A 15,944-nucleotide genomic window follows, 5' to 3' on the forward strand; every position below is an offset into this window, starting at 1 on the left:
TTGGGTGGTAGTCTTTTTATCAGTTTTCATAAACGCTTGTATAAAACACGCATATTTGCCTTCTGCTTTAACAAAATGTGTTGTAACGCCCGTGATTAAAAGTAAAACTATGAGCGCAATGTCGAGTTCGAATTATAGGCCCATTTCTATCGCGACAACTTGCGCTAAACTAGTAGATTCGATTGTTCTAAATATTATTTCTAAATACATTTCGATAAACGATGCTCAATTTGGATTTAAAAAGCAAAGTTCAACTGATTTAGCTATTTACTCCTTGAAACAGACTGTAAATTACTACGTTACGCGACGGACTAAGGTTTATGCTTGTTTTTTGGACCTTAGTCGTGCTTTCGATCGTGTAAATTATGATATCCTATGGAGGAAGCTGGAAGAAGCGCGGGTGCCACCTGCTATCATTGGCTTGCTTAAAACGTGGTACACTACACAAAAAAATGTCGTTCGCTGGGGAAACTCTTGCTCAGATGAGTTTGTACTGTCATGTGGGCTTAGACAGGGAGGTCTGACCTCTCCTCTCTTATTTAATATGTATGTTAATCAGTTGATCGAGGAGCTCAGCCAGACCGGTGTCGGCTGCTACATCGATGGTATTTGTATGAATAACCTCAGCTATGCTGATGACGTGGTCTTGCTGAGCCCCTCGGTTGGCGCGCTCCGTAAGCTCCTCACCATCTGTGAAAATTATGCAGAAAGGCATCACCTTGTCTATAACGTAGATAAATCGGTTGCTATGCTTTTTGGCGCAACCTCTAGGGATATCCACCTGCCTGTTTATCTGTATAATCAGCCGCTCAAATTTGTTAATTCTTTCCGCTACCTGGGACATATAGTTTCGTTTGATCTGACAGATGACCTCGATATAGACAGAGAGAGGCGTTCTCTGGCTGCGCGTGCTAACATGATCGGTAGAAAATTTAATAAGTGCGAAAGAGATGCAAAAATATTACTGTTCAAAGCTTATTGCACCGCTCTATATACTCCACAACTGTGGACAAGGTATAAAAAAGAAAATTATCGAATTTTTAGGGTACAATACAATGATTCGTTCCGAATTTTATTCAAACTACCGCGTTGGTGTAGCGCGTCTAGCATGTTCGCGGAAGCCCGCGTGCCGGTTCTCGATGCATTGATCAGGCATCGGGTTGCTAGATTTAGGAATATTCTTTTTACTTCTAGTAACTCGATTATAAATGCTTTAACGAATTTTGGTAGCAGCATCTTGGCATTTTATGCCCGACTTCTGCGTTAATATTATGATTTTTAAATTGATTCTTTTTTGTATTATTTCAATAACTGTGTAATGTAATGTAACTCTTGTATTTTATTTTTGTCTAACGGATCTTAGTCGTCCATTAATGTACATAATAATTCAATAAAGGATATTTTATTTTATTTATTTTTATTTATTTATTTAAATCAACTCCTCCTAGGAGGTTTTACATCAATATCTGCGATTATTTGTCCAATATTGTTGACTGCAGAATCGGTTGCGGAAACAGCATTAGATGAAGTATTAGGACCAAGGTTACTCGAATCTCCCGGCTCGTTATTGTTTGATTGAGATCCATTAGGGTAATTTCCTCCACTGGTATTTCTTTTAGATCTTATAGATATCCCCGCATATGCAATTGAGATGCAACAGATGAGAACGAACAATCGGGTCATCTAGAAATAATAAAAATGATAGTTACACATGAGCTATCTATACTATAATATTATAAAGCTGAAGAGTTTGTTTGTTTGTTTGAATGCGCTAATCTCAGGAACTACTGGTCCTATTTGAAAAATTATTTCGGTTTTGGATAGCCCATTTATCGAGGAAGGCTATAGGCTATCTATCATCACGCTAAGACCAATAGGAGCGGAGCACTGCGGGTAAAACAGCTAATCTAGAACAATAATAGATGTAAAATAAAAAATTACACCACTACCGATAAAAATATAATGAAGTGTCTATTTATCTCACTAGGACCTCTGATTGACAGAAACGTGAAAGCAACTGTAAAGACAAAATTGGTGTTCGTAAGTAGAGACAATTTTAACACTAAAAAACTTATGCAAAATACTTCATAATTATATTAAATACCTATCAAGAATGTAACAAAAGAAAATAAATAAAAATGAAAATTAATAAGACTCACGTTGGGTGACATTTTGAAAGTGATATTAGGGTATCCGTATCACAAGAAGAGAATACTTAGGCAATTGAAACGAAAGACATCTTAAGGCTTTATATAGCTTGCAAGAATTATCATTACTAATAAATAAACTGAATAATATTCAATATACTTTATTTGATAAACAGATAAATATACCTGTATGTGATATTTTATCACTTGCTGTAGGTATACGATGACAGAAGGGTTTAAAAAATTGTGTCTTATTTATTTATACAGTCATTTTGTATTTTATATAATGTTAAACAGTTTGATTTGCACATGTTTTAAGTAGATAAGTACTCTTTGTACAATCTATGCTCAAGCTCTTATCTGTTATCAATTCAATTTATGGTAAAAATAATAAATATATTAAATGAAAAACAATATTCTTGAATTCTAATTTAATCTGTTGCATAATATAACAAAATAACATAGAGTTAGCTTGTGGAAGGCTTGTGGTATGTCAATATCGATTTAAGACATATTCAATTGCTGGGGTACATTTTTAAACAAATTAGAAAATGCCGACATAAATTCTGTGGGATTGGTAGGCATGGTTCCAAAGATTTGGCCGATGTTGCTCATGAAAGAATCGGATCCAGCGACCGCGTTGGTTGACTGTCCAGCATTATCCCCTTTTGACTCTTCGTCTCTGCGAAGACGGCCGCAGCTCGCACTGCCAATCTGTGCTACGATCAAAGTAGCTACGGTGATGAGAATGACCTGGAATATTAACGTTTAGATTTCATTAACCTTATAAGTTATTAGCCTATAGTTACGTTAGTAATATTAAGTACCTACGTATGGTAGTCTGCAGTTAATAGTTGAATGTCTATTTGCGAAGCTATTCACGTGAATACGTATTATATTATATTTTTAACTTTTTTTAAATTTTGTATTAATCGCAACATAAGATATCTATTGGAAAACACTTCTAAGAACTAGTTGGGAACAGTGTCCATTTTTTACGTTTAGTTGTCAGCACAAATAGATTCAAAGGATAATAATTTAAGTGCAAGACCTTGCTCTATTTTGCCTTAATAGGAAAATGTACGTTTGATAGCGTTGTTTACAAGCGTGTATACAAAGTATTTTTTACTTATTCCTTTGTACCTACGTGGTCTAGCTCTATATTATTTGAACTAGAAATGCGCGTAAAAATGTTTTTACTAAGGTTTTTAAATAGTGTGTTACTTACCTTGGTAGACATTGTTGATTTTCTGTTAGTACTGAGGAGTGTGATGGGTACTACAATATATACGGATTGCATATCTCATTTACAATAAACAGAACATTAGTAGAGCATATAAAGGAAAACAAAATTATTTAAAAATACCACTGAATGTGAGTATACAAAGTTATCAAGTCAATTACTTGACAAGATATCCTGTTTATTTTGGTGTCATTTGAATTTTTATCAATTAAGTCACTACAATAATAAGTAGGTTCAATAAAATTATAAGAATAATTCGTTTTTTTTACTTTTAAATCAGATCGTTACTATGTACGTAGTATATATCTGTCAACTGTGTCGTTACCCTTTTTTTGATACCTAATGCCTGTGATGATAATACTTATAAAATATTAGGATCTAGGCGGCAGCTAAGTACAATCTTAAATGAAACGTATAATATCATGGAATGAATACAAGGAGCAAAGTCTTTGATTCAATTTTTAATAAAATTGTTCAGACGACGACGATAATATTGATTATCAAGATAGAGTCCAAAATGTTCGTATTAAAAAAATGCATAAAACAATATATTAAAAACAACGACAACTACTCATATTTTATATTTTCATGGTTATTGTATGTTTCGAGTTTCGATCACAAAGCAAACCATTTGTATAACTGAATATAGTACAATCTACTAACTTCTGTGAACCTTTATTATTACGCTATCTTTGATTTTTATAATTAATGTAACATACATAGTTTAAATTTTAGACCAAACCCAAAATCATAATAAAGACGTAAGTATTTAAAACAAACGTAAAAGTATGTAAGGAATAAAACGAAAGTATTATTTCCTAATCAAAATTTGTATAATTCACCGTGTGATTGAAACAGCAATGATTTCATTTTACTGTTCAGAGATAGTGGTTTTAGAGGAGGTATGAAGAAACTTCTCGTGATTGTTTTATTATTGGCAAGTAATACATAATTTTTTAACTATTTATATCTACCTATAGATAGACTTTATTTACGCATACATTATCGTTTCACGTAAATAAAATAAAGACTCTCACTATTTAATCTATAATATAAAAATGAATCGCAAAATGTGTTGGTAAGCGCATAACTCGAGAACAACTGAACCGATTTCGTTAATTCTTTTTTAACGTAAGTAAACGTAAAAATGTATCACGGGCGAAGCCGGGGCGGACCACTAGTTCTTAATATATATAAATCTCGTGTCACAATGTTTGTCCTCAATGGAAGCCTAAAACACTAAACCGATTATAATAAAATTCGCACACCATGTGCAGTTCGATCCAACTTGAGAGATAGGATAGTTTAAATCTCGAATCGTTTTAGAGAAAGTGGGCGAAGTCGCGGGCGTTAAGCTAGTTCTTTAATAAATACGCTCCGTAAAATATAGTAGATACAGAGTCTAGACTTTTAACAAATATCGTAAAAATATGAAATCAGATCGACCCTCATCTTTACCGGATCTTATCATTACCTTCACCATCATTCATGTTTACTGAAGAGTACTAAAAAAGTTATGAATTTTTTTTAGGCAATAATGTCTGATGTTATAAACAGTAAAGCAGTGACGTCAAAGCCGAACAAAATATCAGTTACGAAGAAGAAGCCCACCAAAATACAAGTGAATATCCCCGTAAACCAATTAAACAAAATATGGAAAGATATAAAGAAATTTTTTGGCAAAACCTTTGGATGAACTTATTTGAACTTCAAACATTAATCATATAAATAGCACGTTTTTATTTATTAATAAAGAATGTTTTTTTATTAATTAGGTATAATACCTGAACGATTTTTTTAAATATCAATGCATTTATATAATATTCAAACCAAAAAATAACTTTTTTTTAAATACTACAACCGGCAAAGGCAAGAGAATAAATAAGGGAATAATGTAATAATAGGTAACTAAGAGGATTTGATGCTTAGATTTGATATTACGTAAAAATAATTGAGGTTATATAATTGTAATCTATTATTTCAGAACTTATAAATTGTCATACAAGATTACTTTTCAAATGCATTTTTTATGATAAGCTGTAAAACTATTTTTGCATCGCAACACGCTTATCTACCGTGTAGGTATGACGCTATTCACAAAAGTATAATAATATTTTCTTAAATAAATTTTCCATCGAATACAGATCGTTCTTTAATATGTTGATTACTTTTTTATTGTTATCATTGTTGAAGCAGTCTCATAAGTGTCACCTCCGGTAGGTACAGATTATTCAATTTAAAATTCCTGGGGATGGACATCTAGAAATTCTTATAAGGAAAATGTTATTTATGATTTCAGGGATATCTTCTTATGGTTTATAAATATTACATTTAGACTTGCCACAATTTAAGCAGGTGATATTTGTATTTCATTAATTACATAATTACATAATATTATATAGATATAAATGTTCCTGGAGAATATCTTCCTTGAATCTCTTCGCGCGCTATTTAAAAAAATACCTTGAGCTGCCAGAAAATGTAAGTTTATATTATATTACCAAAATAAATATCTACATAGTCCAGTAAAATGACGACGATTAATAAAACAATCGAGTTTATATTAAGATTTATATAGAACTATTGCTACTATGTACATAGTTACTGTTTGTCATTCAATACATTGGTTTCGCCTTCTGTGCTAACCGCGGCTTGTTGAATGAAACGTGAATAAGGTAATCGATATTGATGGAAATTATATTGTTAATTTTATTATAAATACACTAGGTTATTATATGTAAAGTATTATTATTATTATTTACCTAGTGCAGTACATGCCTTCGATAACCTATTAAAATCATCGGTTTAGAAACTAAAAAACTTATTTGATGTTTAAACCCTTCAAGCAGTGATGGAAAATATTATTGTCATGCAACCCCCATCTCATGTCTCAAAATATAAAGTTCAAAGACAAATATGAAGCACTTAGCCAGCATATTTTTTTCTTTCAAGTGGGGAAATCTAGCCTAAGATACCCACGGCTCCCGGGGAAGGAGCCGTGGCTTATGTCGAATTCCTACCGACTAAAACCCCACCGCGCACCAACGCGCTGCTTTAGACGGGATGCGGGAAAACTATTGCAATCTTCCATTTGGCCAGCATATGCTAATGCTTATGGGCTGATGATGACTTATTATAAAACAAAATAATAAAATTATCTATTTTCGAATGTTATAAATGTATAAATGACGAGCTTGAGTTTGACAAGGAACCAGTTATTATTACTATATACATATTGGACAATGAATAGTGAAATTCGCATTTATAACTGGTTTCTAATTTAGCTTTATGAACTATAGGACCTTCATGTCTTAGGTGACCAGTCTAGTCCTGACTTTACGTTATTAGAACATTATATCGCATTACGTTGATTTATCAGCACGACCGCTTCAAGAATTAAGATTTTAATGATAGCATACTTATTCTCTTGTGTTCCTGAAAACCTACATATATACCTTGGAGCTTTTTAAACGTTATGTAACGTAATAAAATTAGACTATAGACGGATAAAAAAAATCTTTATGCCAATAGATGAACTGCCACAAACAAAATATGTTAGAGATATCGAAGCGATAACCTAGAAATCTCGTATACATGGTACCTAAGCATGGTACATTGTAAGATTTGGGGCTAGGCTGTTTTAGTATCCATAAAATAATTAAATTATCATTCTGACCGAATTTTTTGTTCATATTTTTGTTTACTTGCATTGCTCAGTATGTTTCCATTTATATGTTTACAAAAATCGTAAAAAAATTCCAAAGATATATGTAGTTATATTATAATGTTTCATTTCGCACATCCCTTGACCTCATGATATTTGGTTGATACTATGATTACAACCACACACGTGCGTAGCCAAAGTAAATTTAAACCTTCCTGTTCATTCTTAACCCAGTGGGAGTCAGATCTCTGGATAGTAAACATCCTTTGTAATTCTACATTTCTGAACATCAAAACATTTATCCAGCAACATGAATTCGCAAGTTGCAATCTTCCTATGCCTTGTAAGTACCATTTTATGTAAATATAGACAATTTTGGTTTCGGTGTTAAATATAATTGGCGTTATATTTAGTGTATTCGATTATATGTAGGTATGTGTGTCCCCGATACCGTATTTCCCAATTCTACTATTTCTCAATGTGTAGCTTGCAACTGACCAAGAAATAATATAGAAGGCAAAGCTATAAGATGTAAAAAGTAAAACAAAAACGATTTTACAAATACATACAATCGTATTAAACTTTACTGTAGTGAGTGTTTCTTAATCTATATACATACATATATATTATATAATAAAATCGTAGGAAAGTCAAAAATGTTCATTGAATATTTTTTGAAAATACTTGGGTTGTGATCCACAATCGATGTCGAATCCTATATTCTAGGAGGTAGCAACGTTGACAAGTGAGCATTTTAGTATAGTTGGTTCTTTGATATGCTGTTCCTCTTGCTATTTCGGTTACAGTCCGGGCTGTCTGGCTGGCCGCAGTGGTTGCGTTTATTAGTGCGCATCTTATCTGCACAGGAAAATATCCTTAATTTAAAGTCATTTTTTAACGCGTAATTTTTAATCGTTTGCCTTTAGATAGATCCATTAGACATACATTTTTTATTGCAAGACGTTTTTTTCGTTGTTAAATAGGTGCCAGACGCAATTTTTATTTCAAAATAATTAAAATATCATCGAAATAAGTGAAATTCCATCAACATGAGTCCCAGTGAAGGATAAGTAATCACTGTGTTACTTATACTATATATAATATTCATTTTACTATTTACAGTTTTTTTGCAACAATCTACCATATCGCCTCCTTTTCCCAACGAACCTCAAATAGGACGTTAATGTAAACTTGATAAAAACCAAATATCATCAAGAAATTAAAGACTTTTTAACGGATTTTAAACGCGATTTATTCATTGTATTATTTTCCCAAGTCTTTAATTTCAAAATGTATAATACTCGCGTAAAATCAAACACTAGAAAATACAAATATCATCAAATTCATATTTATACCCAAAAGTGTAATAAATATGAAACCATCTATTAAAAATATTAGTTTACTAATTATTCAATATAAGTATTAAAAAAGGATAATATAATATAAATAATAAAGTTATTACTTACCTTTTAAGCGGACTCATGTTGATGTAATTTCACTTATTTCGATGACATTTTAGTTATTTTGAAATAAAAATTGCGTATGGCACCTATTTTACAACGAAAAAAACGTCTTGCAATAAAAAAATTATGTCTGATGGATCTATCTAAAGGCAAAAGATTAAAAATTACGCGTTAAAAAATGACTTTAAATTAAGGATATTTTCCTGTGCAGATAAGATGCGCACTAATAAACGCAACCACTGCGGCCAGCCAGACAGCCCGGACTCTAACCGAAATAGCAAGAGACACAGTATATCAAAAACCCAACTATACTAAAATGACTTTTTTTTAAACGTTGCTAGCTCCCGTACTACTAAATAAAGTTTTTAGAATTTTTGTCAGCTTGTCTGTATGTATGTTCGGGCTAATCTCAAAAAGTACTGCATGGATTTACATCAAATTTGGTACAGAGATAGCTTGAGACCTGAGGATGAACATATAATAGGTTTTATCCCGAAAATTCCACGGGAACGGGAACTATGCGGGTTTTTTGTCTTGACTACGCGGGCGAAACGAAGTAAAATAATTGTTGTGCTGCACTGTATGGTATAAATTGTTATTTAGGTGAATATGGTATAGTTTTTGTACGTGGGCATTCTGTCTATGTGTAAAGAATAATTCAAACCTCTTAGTTAATATTTTGTATAGTCGGTAAAAAGATAGAGAAATAAAAGTCGGTAAAATTATAGAGAAAGAAAGGTCGGTAAAAATAACCTATGAGTAGGTTTTTGAGTTTGATTTTTTACCTTTTAATAGTAAATTAACACGAAATAAATAACAATACCTACAGTTATTTACCTATAGGAATAGACCATGCTAAACAAATATCCTATATTCTATGTAACATTTTCCCCGCAGTTTGAATCAAATAGGTATGTTACTTGTTTCTTTCATTGAATACTTTTGACGTAACAACGTCTTATAATTCGATAGAGCCGGCTGCACGCCCGAAAAAACATGACTCATGCGGCGTTACCTCGCTCTGAGGCGTTCCAGTGAAAGCGAGAGCGCGGAATGAGCGACAAAGAAGGACAATCGTTGTCACGTTCAACTATCGTCAGTAAACCGACTTTACAGACAACCAATTTTTTTTATTCGACTTTGCATCATTGTTTGCTTTCAGATCATCGCATTTGCGTCAGCTCTGCCCTCAGAGCAAGAACATCGTGTCAAACGTGATGTAATGGATGGCGTGAAGAACGCCTGGGACGGAGCGGTCCAGAGCGCTGGCGAAGCCAGTGATGCTGTCGTCAACGCGGTCAAACCCACTGAGAAGAGCGTAGTCGACAAAGTAGCTGACGGAGTTAAAGACTTGGGTCAATAATGTCCGTTTAATTAACCTTGCAGACAAGTGACTATATTCAATTGTCTTTAAATTTTTGTCTTGTGTTTCTAATAGCGAGATTATAAATTTATGTATAAAATCGATGTTATTTACTTGTAAAATTTTAAAACAGTAAATCAAAATAAAATTATGTATATGAGAAAACAATGAAGTTTTGTGCTGAGCTCTACCTTGAAATTTGAACTTTGTTATTCCTATTTTTATACATTTAAATATTATGCATGTCATTGGGAGTGTAATCCATACTAATATTATAAATGCGAAAGTAACTCTGTCTGTCTGTCTGTTACTCAATCACGCCTTAACTACTGAACCAATTTGCATGAAATTTGGTATAGAGATATTTTGATACCCAAGAAAGAACATAGGCTACTTTTTATTGCGAAATATGTACCACGGGCGAAGCCGGGGTGGACCGCTAGTCTAAACATCTAAACTTAAATAATAAATCTGTAGAAGGGTCAATTCTGTACATTGAAAATATTGAAAAAATAAATAGCAGGGGGTGTTACTGGATCGATACCAAACCCAATGTGTTTAAAAAAATTTGTCTGTCTGTCTGTCTGTCTGTATATGCTGACATCACGTGAAAAGTAACGGTTCGATTTCGATGAAACTTGGTACAATTATACCTTATTATCCTGGGCATAAAATTAATTACATAATCTATACATATAATAAATCTGTAGAAGGGTCAATTCTGTACATTGAAAATATTGAAAAAATAAATAGCAGGGGGTGTTCCTGGATCGGTACCAAACCCAAATATTTGATTAAAAAATTTTTTGTCTGTCTGTCTGTCTGTCCGTCTGTCTGTCTGTCTGTCTGTCTGTATGTGAAGGCATCACGTGAAAACTAACGGTTAGATTTCGATGAAACTTGGTATAATTATACCTTATTATCCTGGGCATAAAATAGGATACTTTTTATCCCGGAAAAATACTTAGAAAAAAAATTAATCTTAATTTTTCCGCGCGGACGGAGTCGCGGGCGGAAGCTAGTATTAAATAATATAAAAATGAATCCCAAAATGTGTTGGTAAGCGCATAACTTGAGAACGGCTTAACCGATTTCGTTAATTCTTTTTTTATTATATTCCTTGAAGTTCGAGGATGGTTCTTATGTAGAGAAAACGCGAATATGTACCACGGGCGAAGCCGGGGCGGACCGCTAGTATTAAATAAATATAGAAATGTTCCTGGAGAATATCTTCCTTGAATCTCTATCTTCAGAAGTACCTTAACCAGAAAAATGTAAGTTTATATTAAAATGTTTTATATTACCAAAATAAATATCTACATAGTTCAGTAAAATGACGACGATTAATAGAACAATCGAGTTTATATTACGGTTTATATAGAACTATTGCTACTATGTACATAGTTACTGTTTGTCATTCAATACATTGGTTTCGCCTTCTGTGCTAAGCGCGGCTTGTTGAATGAATAAGGTAATCGATATTGTTGGAAATTATATTGTGAATGATCAATATGTATAATATAATGTACGACGTAAAGTATTATTCTTATTTACCTAGTGCAGTAGGTATATGATGATCTTAAAATCATCGGTGAAGAAACTTAAAAAATTATTTGATCTTTAAATGCTTCAAGCAGTGACGGAAAATTTTGTCATAGAACAACCATCTCATGTCCTAAAATATAAAGATCAATGACAAATATGAAGCACATGGCTAGCGTGTCACAAGCGTATGCTAGGTAACCGTTATGGGCTGATGATGACTTATTATCAAAAAAAAAATATTATAATTTTCTATTTACGAATGTTAAAATAGAATAAATGACGAATTTAAGAGTTTGACAAGGAACTAGTTATTATTACTACATACATATTGGACTGAAGAGTGAAATTCGCATTTATAACCGGTTCCTAATCTAGCTTTGTGAACTATAGGACCTTCATGTCTTAGGTGACCAGTCTAGTCTAACCTGACTATACGTTATTAGAACATTAGGTATATCGCATTACGTTGATTTATCAGCACGATTGCCTCAAGAATTAAGAATTTAATGGTAGCGTTCTTATTCTCTTGTGTTCCTGAAAACGATACCTTGGAGCTTTTTAAACGTCATGTCTATACATATAATAAATCTGTAGAAGGGTCAATTCTGTACATTGAAAATATTGAAAAAATAAATAGCAGGGGGTGTTACTGGATCGATACCAAACCCAAATATGTGATAAAAAAAATTTTTGTCTGTCTGTCTGTCTGTCTGTCTGTCTGTCTGTCTGTCTGTCTGTCTGTATGTGAAGGCATCACGTGAAAACTAGCGGTTCGATTTCAATGAAACTTGGTATAATTATACCTTATTATCCTGGGCGTAAAATAGGATACTTTTTATCCTGGAAAAATACGTAGAAAAAAATTAATCTTAATTTTTCAGTTTTATCCATAGACGTTGTTCCGTAGAACCGCGAACACACGTTGCGTATTATTATAGGCCTAGCCGTATTTGGGAATTGGGTCCAATAGATATTTATAAGATGTTATTGACAGAGGTACTCAAAATGGAGAAATAACCATCCACGCGAAGACCGACATCCGCGCGGACGGAGTCGCGGGCGGAAGCTAGTTACTTAATAAAATTAATAATATGAAGTAAATCGCCTAGTTGCCTAGAGGACATATAGATAAAAAAATCTTTAATTCTGATAGATGAACTGCCACATACAACTGTAGGTTAGAGATATCGAAGCGATAATTAAGAAATCTCGTATGAATGGTACAAATGCAATGCAATGCGTTGAAATTTTAAGATTTGGGGCTCGGCTGTTTCAGTACTGATAAGTAAAAGAATTAAATTATTATGCTAGCGGAATTTTTTGGTTCATATTTTTGTTTATTTGCATTGCTCAGTATGTTTCCATTTATATGTTTACAATTAATATCTTTAAAAAATTCCAAAGATATAGTTATATAATGTTTCATTTTGCACATCCCTTGACCTCATGATATTTGGTTGATGCAATGATTACAACCACACACGTGCGTAGCCAAAGTAAATTTAAACCTTCCTGTTCATTCTTAACCCAGTGGGAGTCAGATCTCTGGATAGTAAACATCCTTTGTAATACATACTACATTTCTGAACATCAAAACATTTATCCAGCATCATGAATTCGCAAGTCGCAATCTTCCTATGCCTTGTAAGTACCATTTTATGTAAATATCTATAGACAATTTTGGTTTCGGTGTTAAATAGAATTGACGTTATATTTAGTGTATGCGTTTATACGTAAGTATGTGTGTCCCCGAAACTGTAAGTATTTTCCAATTCTACTACATATTTCTCAATGTGTAGCTTGTAGCTGACCGAGAAATAATATCAAAAGCAAAGCTACAAGATGTGAAGAAGAAACAAAAATGATTATAAGTACAAATACATATCATCGTATTAAATTATACTGTAGTGAGTGTTTCATAATCTATACATATAATAAATCTGTAGAAGGGTCAATTTTGTACATTGAAAATATTGAAAAAATAAATACCCGGGGGGTGTTACTGGATCGATACCAAACCCAAATATGTGATTAAAAAATTTTTTGTCTGTCTGTCTGTCTGTCTGTCTGTCTGTCTGTATGTGAAGGCATCACGTGAAAACTAGCGGTTCGATTTCCATGAAACTTGTTATAATTATACCTTATTATCCTGGGCGTAAAATAGGATACTTTTTATCCTGGAAAAATACGTAGAACAAAATTAATCTTAATTTTTCAGTTTTATCCATAGACGTTGTTTCGTAGAACCGCGAACACACGTTGCGTATTATTATAGGCCTAACCGTATTTGGGAATTGGGTCCAATAGATATTTATAAGATGTTATTGTCAGAGGTCTCAAAATGGAGAAATAAACCATCCACGCGGACGGAGTCGCGGGCGGAAGCTAGTTAGTAATATGCGGGCAGTTAATAATTGGTAATGTACCTAAGTCGGTCATTTATCCCTTTTCCAATAGATAAAGTCGGAAGTTTGGAGAATTATCTTTATTAGAATATTTGTATTTATTATATTAATTGTCATTGAAATTATGTTAAACTAGCTTTGCCCTGCGGTTTTACCCGCAGTGCTCCGCTTCTTTTGGTCTTAGCGTGATGATAATATATAGCCTATAGCTTTCCTCGATAAATAGGCTTTCTGACTGAAATAATTTTTCAAATCGGACCAGTAGATCTTGAGATTAACGCGTTCAAACAAACAAACAAACCATCTCTTCACCTTTATAATATTAGTTTAGATAAATAATTGCTGTACTTCACTGTAAGGTGATATATATTGTTATTTATGTGAATATTGTATAGTTTTTTGTGTAAGGAATAATTCAAACCTCTTAGTAAATATTTTCTAAAGTCGGTAAAAAGATAGAGAAAGAAAAGACGGAAAAATAATTTTGAGTTGGTTTTTTTAGTATGTTTTTTTACCTTTTAATAGTACTTAACACGATATAAATAAACACTACACACAGTTATTTATAGGAATATACCGTGCTAAATAAATATTATATCCTACTAATATGATAAACGGGAAAGTTTGTGAGGATGGATGTAGATAGGTATGTGTTTGTGTATGTTTGTTAATCTTTCACGCAAATACTACTGGACGATTACAATGAAATGTAGCACATATATTGAGGGTAAATTAAATTAACACATAGGATAGGTTTTATCGCGGAAATCCCACGGGAACGGGAACTATGCGAGTTTTTCTATGAAAACGTGGGCGAAGCCGCGGGCGAAAAGCTAGTCCTTTGTAATGACATATAACATTTACCCGCAGTTTGAATCAAATATGTTACTTATTTCTTTCATTGATAATTTTTTATTGGACTTTGCATCTTTATAATATTTGCTTTCAGATCAAAGCTCTACATACATTTACATTACGTCACACCCCGGACACTCCATACAAAATTATAGTTTTGACAGTCACACTGTAGAGACTGCAAATGTGTGTGTAAACTCTTTATGGTTGGCACATTTGTGACTAGCGTAAAAAAAAATTCGCGTTTTTCTGATGAAATACATCCGTAAACAGCACAATATCTAACCATTTTCTACGAAAAACGATAATCACAAATCCAAAATAATAAAATTGCTTTAAGTCAATTTGATTAATGTTGTCAATCTTCGTTGCGTTTCGTCTAGAGACGTCGTTGGTATCGTCCTTGCGGGGAAATGGGTACCATAACATGTCTGATCGTGCGGGGTGAGGTAAGTGTTTAATTTTGGCGGGAGGCGGAGAGTGTCCGTTCTGTAGCGTTTAGCTACTATTATGTATTCTGTGATTACGTTTCAGTTTTGCAAGAATAGTGACAATAATAGGTAACAATCACTGCCAATAAAAGGTTTGACTATGCCAGCAACTGGTATTTTACGTTTTTCTTTTAAAGGTTCAATATATTAAATAAAGCGATTTAATTTAAAATTGACAAGTACTTTATAATATTCTCCATAGATTAGAATACCAGTACCTATAAATGTTTTTTTCTTAATTAAAACATAATTGTACATGCAAATTTCACTGGTTTTGTGAAGTAGATGCTTAAAGTGCCAATAATTGGGTGGTTTACCCCTATTATGACATGTTAACATTTTCCCCGCAGTTTGAATCAAATAGGTATGTTACTTGTTTCTTTCATTGAATATTTTTTTATTCGACTTTGCATCATTGTTTGCTTTCAGATCATCGCATTTGCGTCAGCTCTGCCCTCAGAGCAAGAACATCGTGTCAAACGTGATGTAATGGATAGCGTGAAGAACGCCTGGGACGGAGCGGTCCAGAGCGCTGGCGAAGCCAGTGATGCTGTCGTCAACGTCTTCAAACCCACTGAGAAGAGCGTAATCGACAAAGTTGCTGACGGAATTAAAGACTTGGGTCAATAATGTCCGTTTAATTAACCTTGCAGACAAGTGACTAGATTCAATTGTCTTTAAATTTTTGTCTTGTGTTCCTAATAGCGAGATATAAATTTATGTATAAAATCTGTATTATATATTTGTAACATTTTAAAACAGTAAATC

At 33.0% G+C, this 15,944-nt stretch overlaps 1 protein-coding gene and 1 long non-coding RNA gene across 4 annotated transcripts; one reads left to right on the forward strand and one right to left on the reverse strand.

Annotated features, from left to right (window-relative positions):
* Nucleotides 1-2,634: 2,634 nt before the first annotated feature.
* On the reverse strand, nt 2,635-3,566 carry LOC123699132. 3 transcript variants are annotated; one of them, XR_006752488.1, is made up of 2 exons: nt 2,979-3,295; nt 2,635-2,900 (listed from the first exon to the last, which is right to left on the reverse strand). XR_006752488.1 is itself a non-coding variant. In XM_045646009.1 (2 exons), exons 1-2 carry the CDS (start codon nt 3,445-3,447, stop codon nt 2,652-2,654), a joined length of 321 nt encoding a protein of 106 aa, XP_045501965.1. In that variant the 5' UTR covers nt 3,448-3,566; the 3' UTR covers nt 2,635-2,651. The 3 variants fall into 3 exon arrangements, 1 of the variants encoding a protein (XP_045501965.1); XR_006752489.1 differs by having other exon boundaries at nt 2,975-3,295; XM_045646009.1 differs by lacking the exon at nt 2,979-3,295 and adding an exon at nt 3,376-3,566.
* Nucleotides 3,567-4,239: 673 nt separating this feature from the next.
* LOC123699134 lies at nt 4,240-5,161 on the forward strand. Its single transcript, XR_006752490.1, has 2 exons — nt 4,240-4,331; nt 4,922-5,161. It is a non-coding gene; the product is annotated as an uncharacterized LOC123699134 (long non-coding RNA).
* The last annotated feature ends 10,783 nt before the right edge of the window (nt 5,162-15,944 follow it).

This window comes from Colias croceus, chromosome 17, assembly GCF_905220415.1.
Source record: "Colias croceus chromosome 17, ilColCroc2.1".
Lineage (NCBI taxonomy): Eukaryota > Metazoa > Arthropoda > Insecta > Lepidoptera > Pieridae > Colias > Colias croceus.

Bases quoted from the DNA above. Each gene is read 5' to 3' on its own strand.
- LOC123699132 (XM_045646009.1), bottom strand. From the start codon at position 3,447: ATGCAATCCGTATATATTGTAGTACCCATCACACTCCTCAGTACTAAC. The intron at 2,901-3,375 runs GTAAGTAACACA...TTAATATTCCAG, and splicing joins AATCAACAATGTCTACCAAG to GTCATTCTCATCACCGTAGC.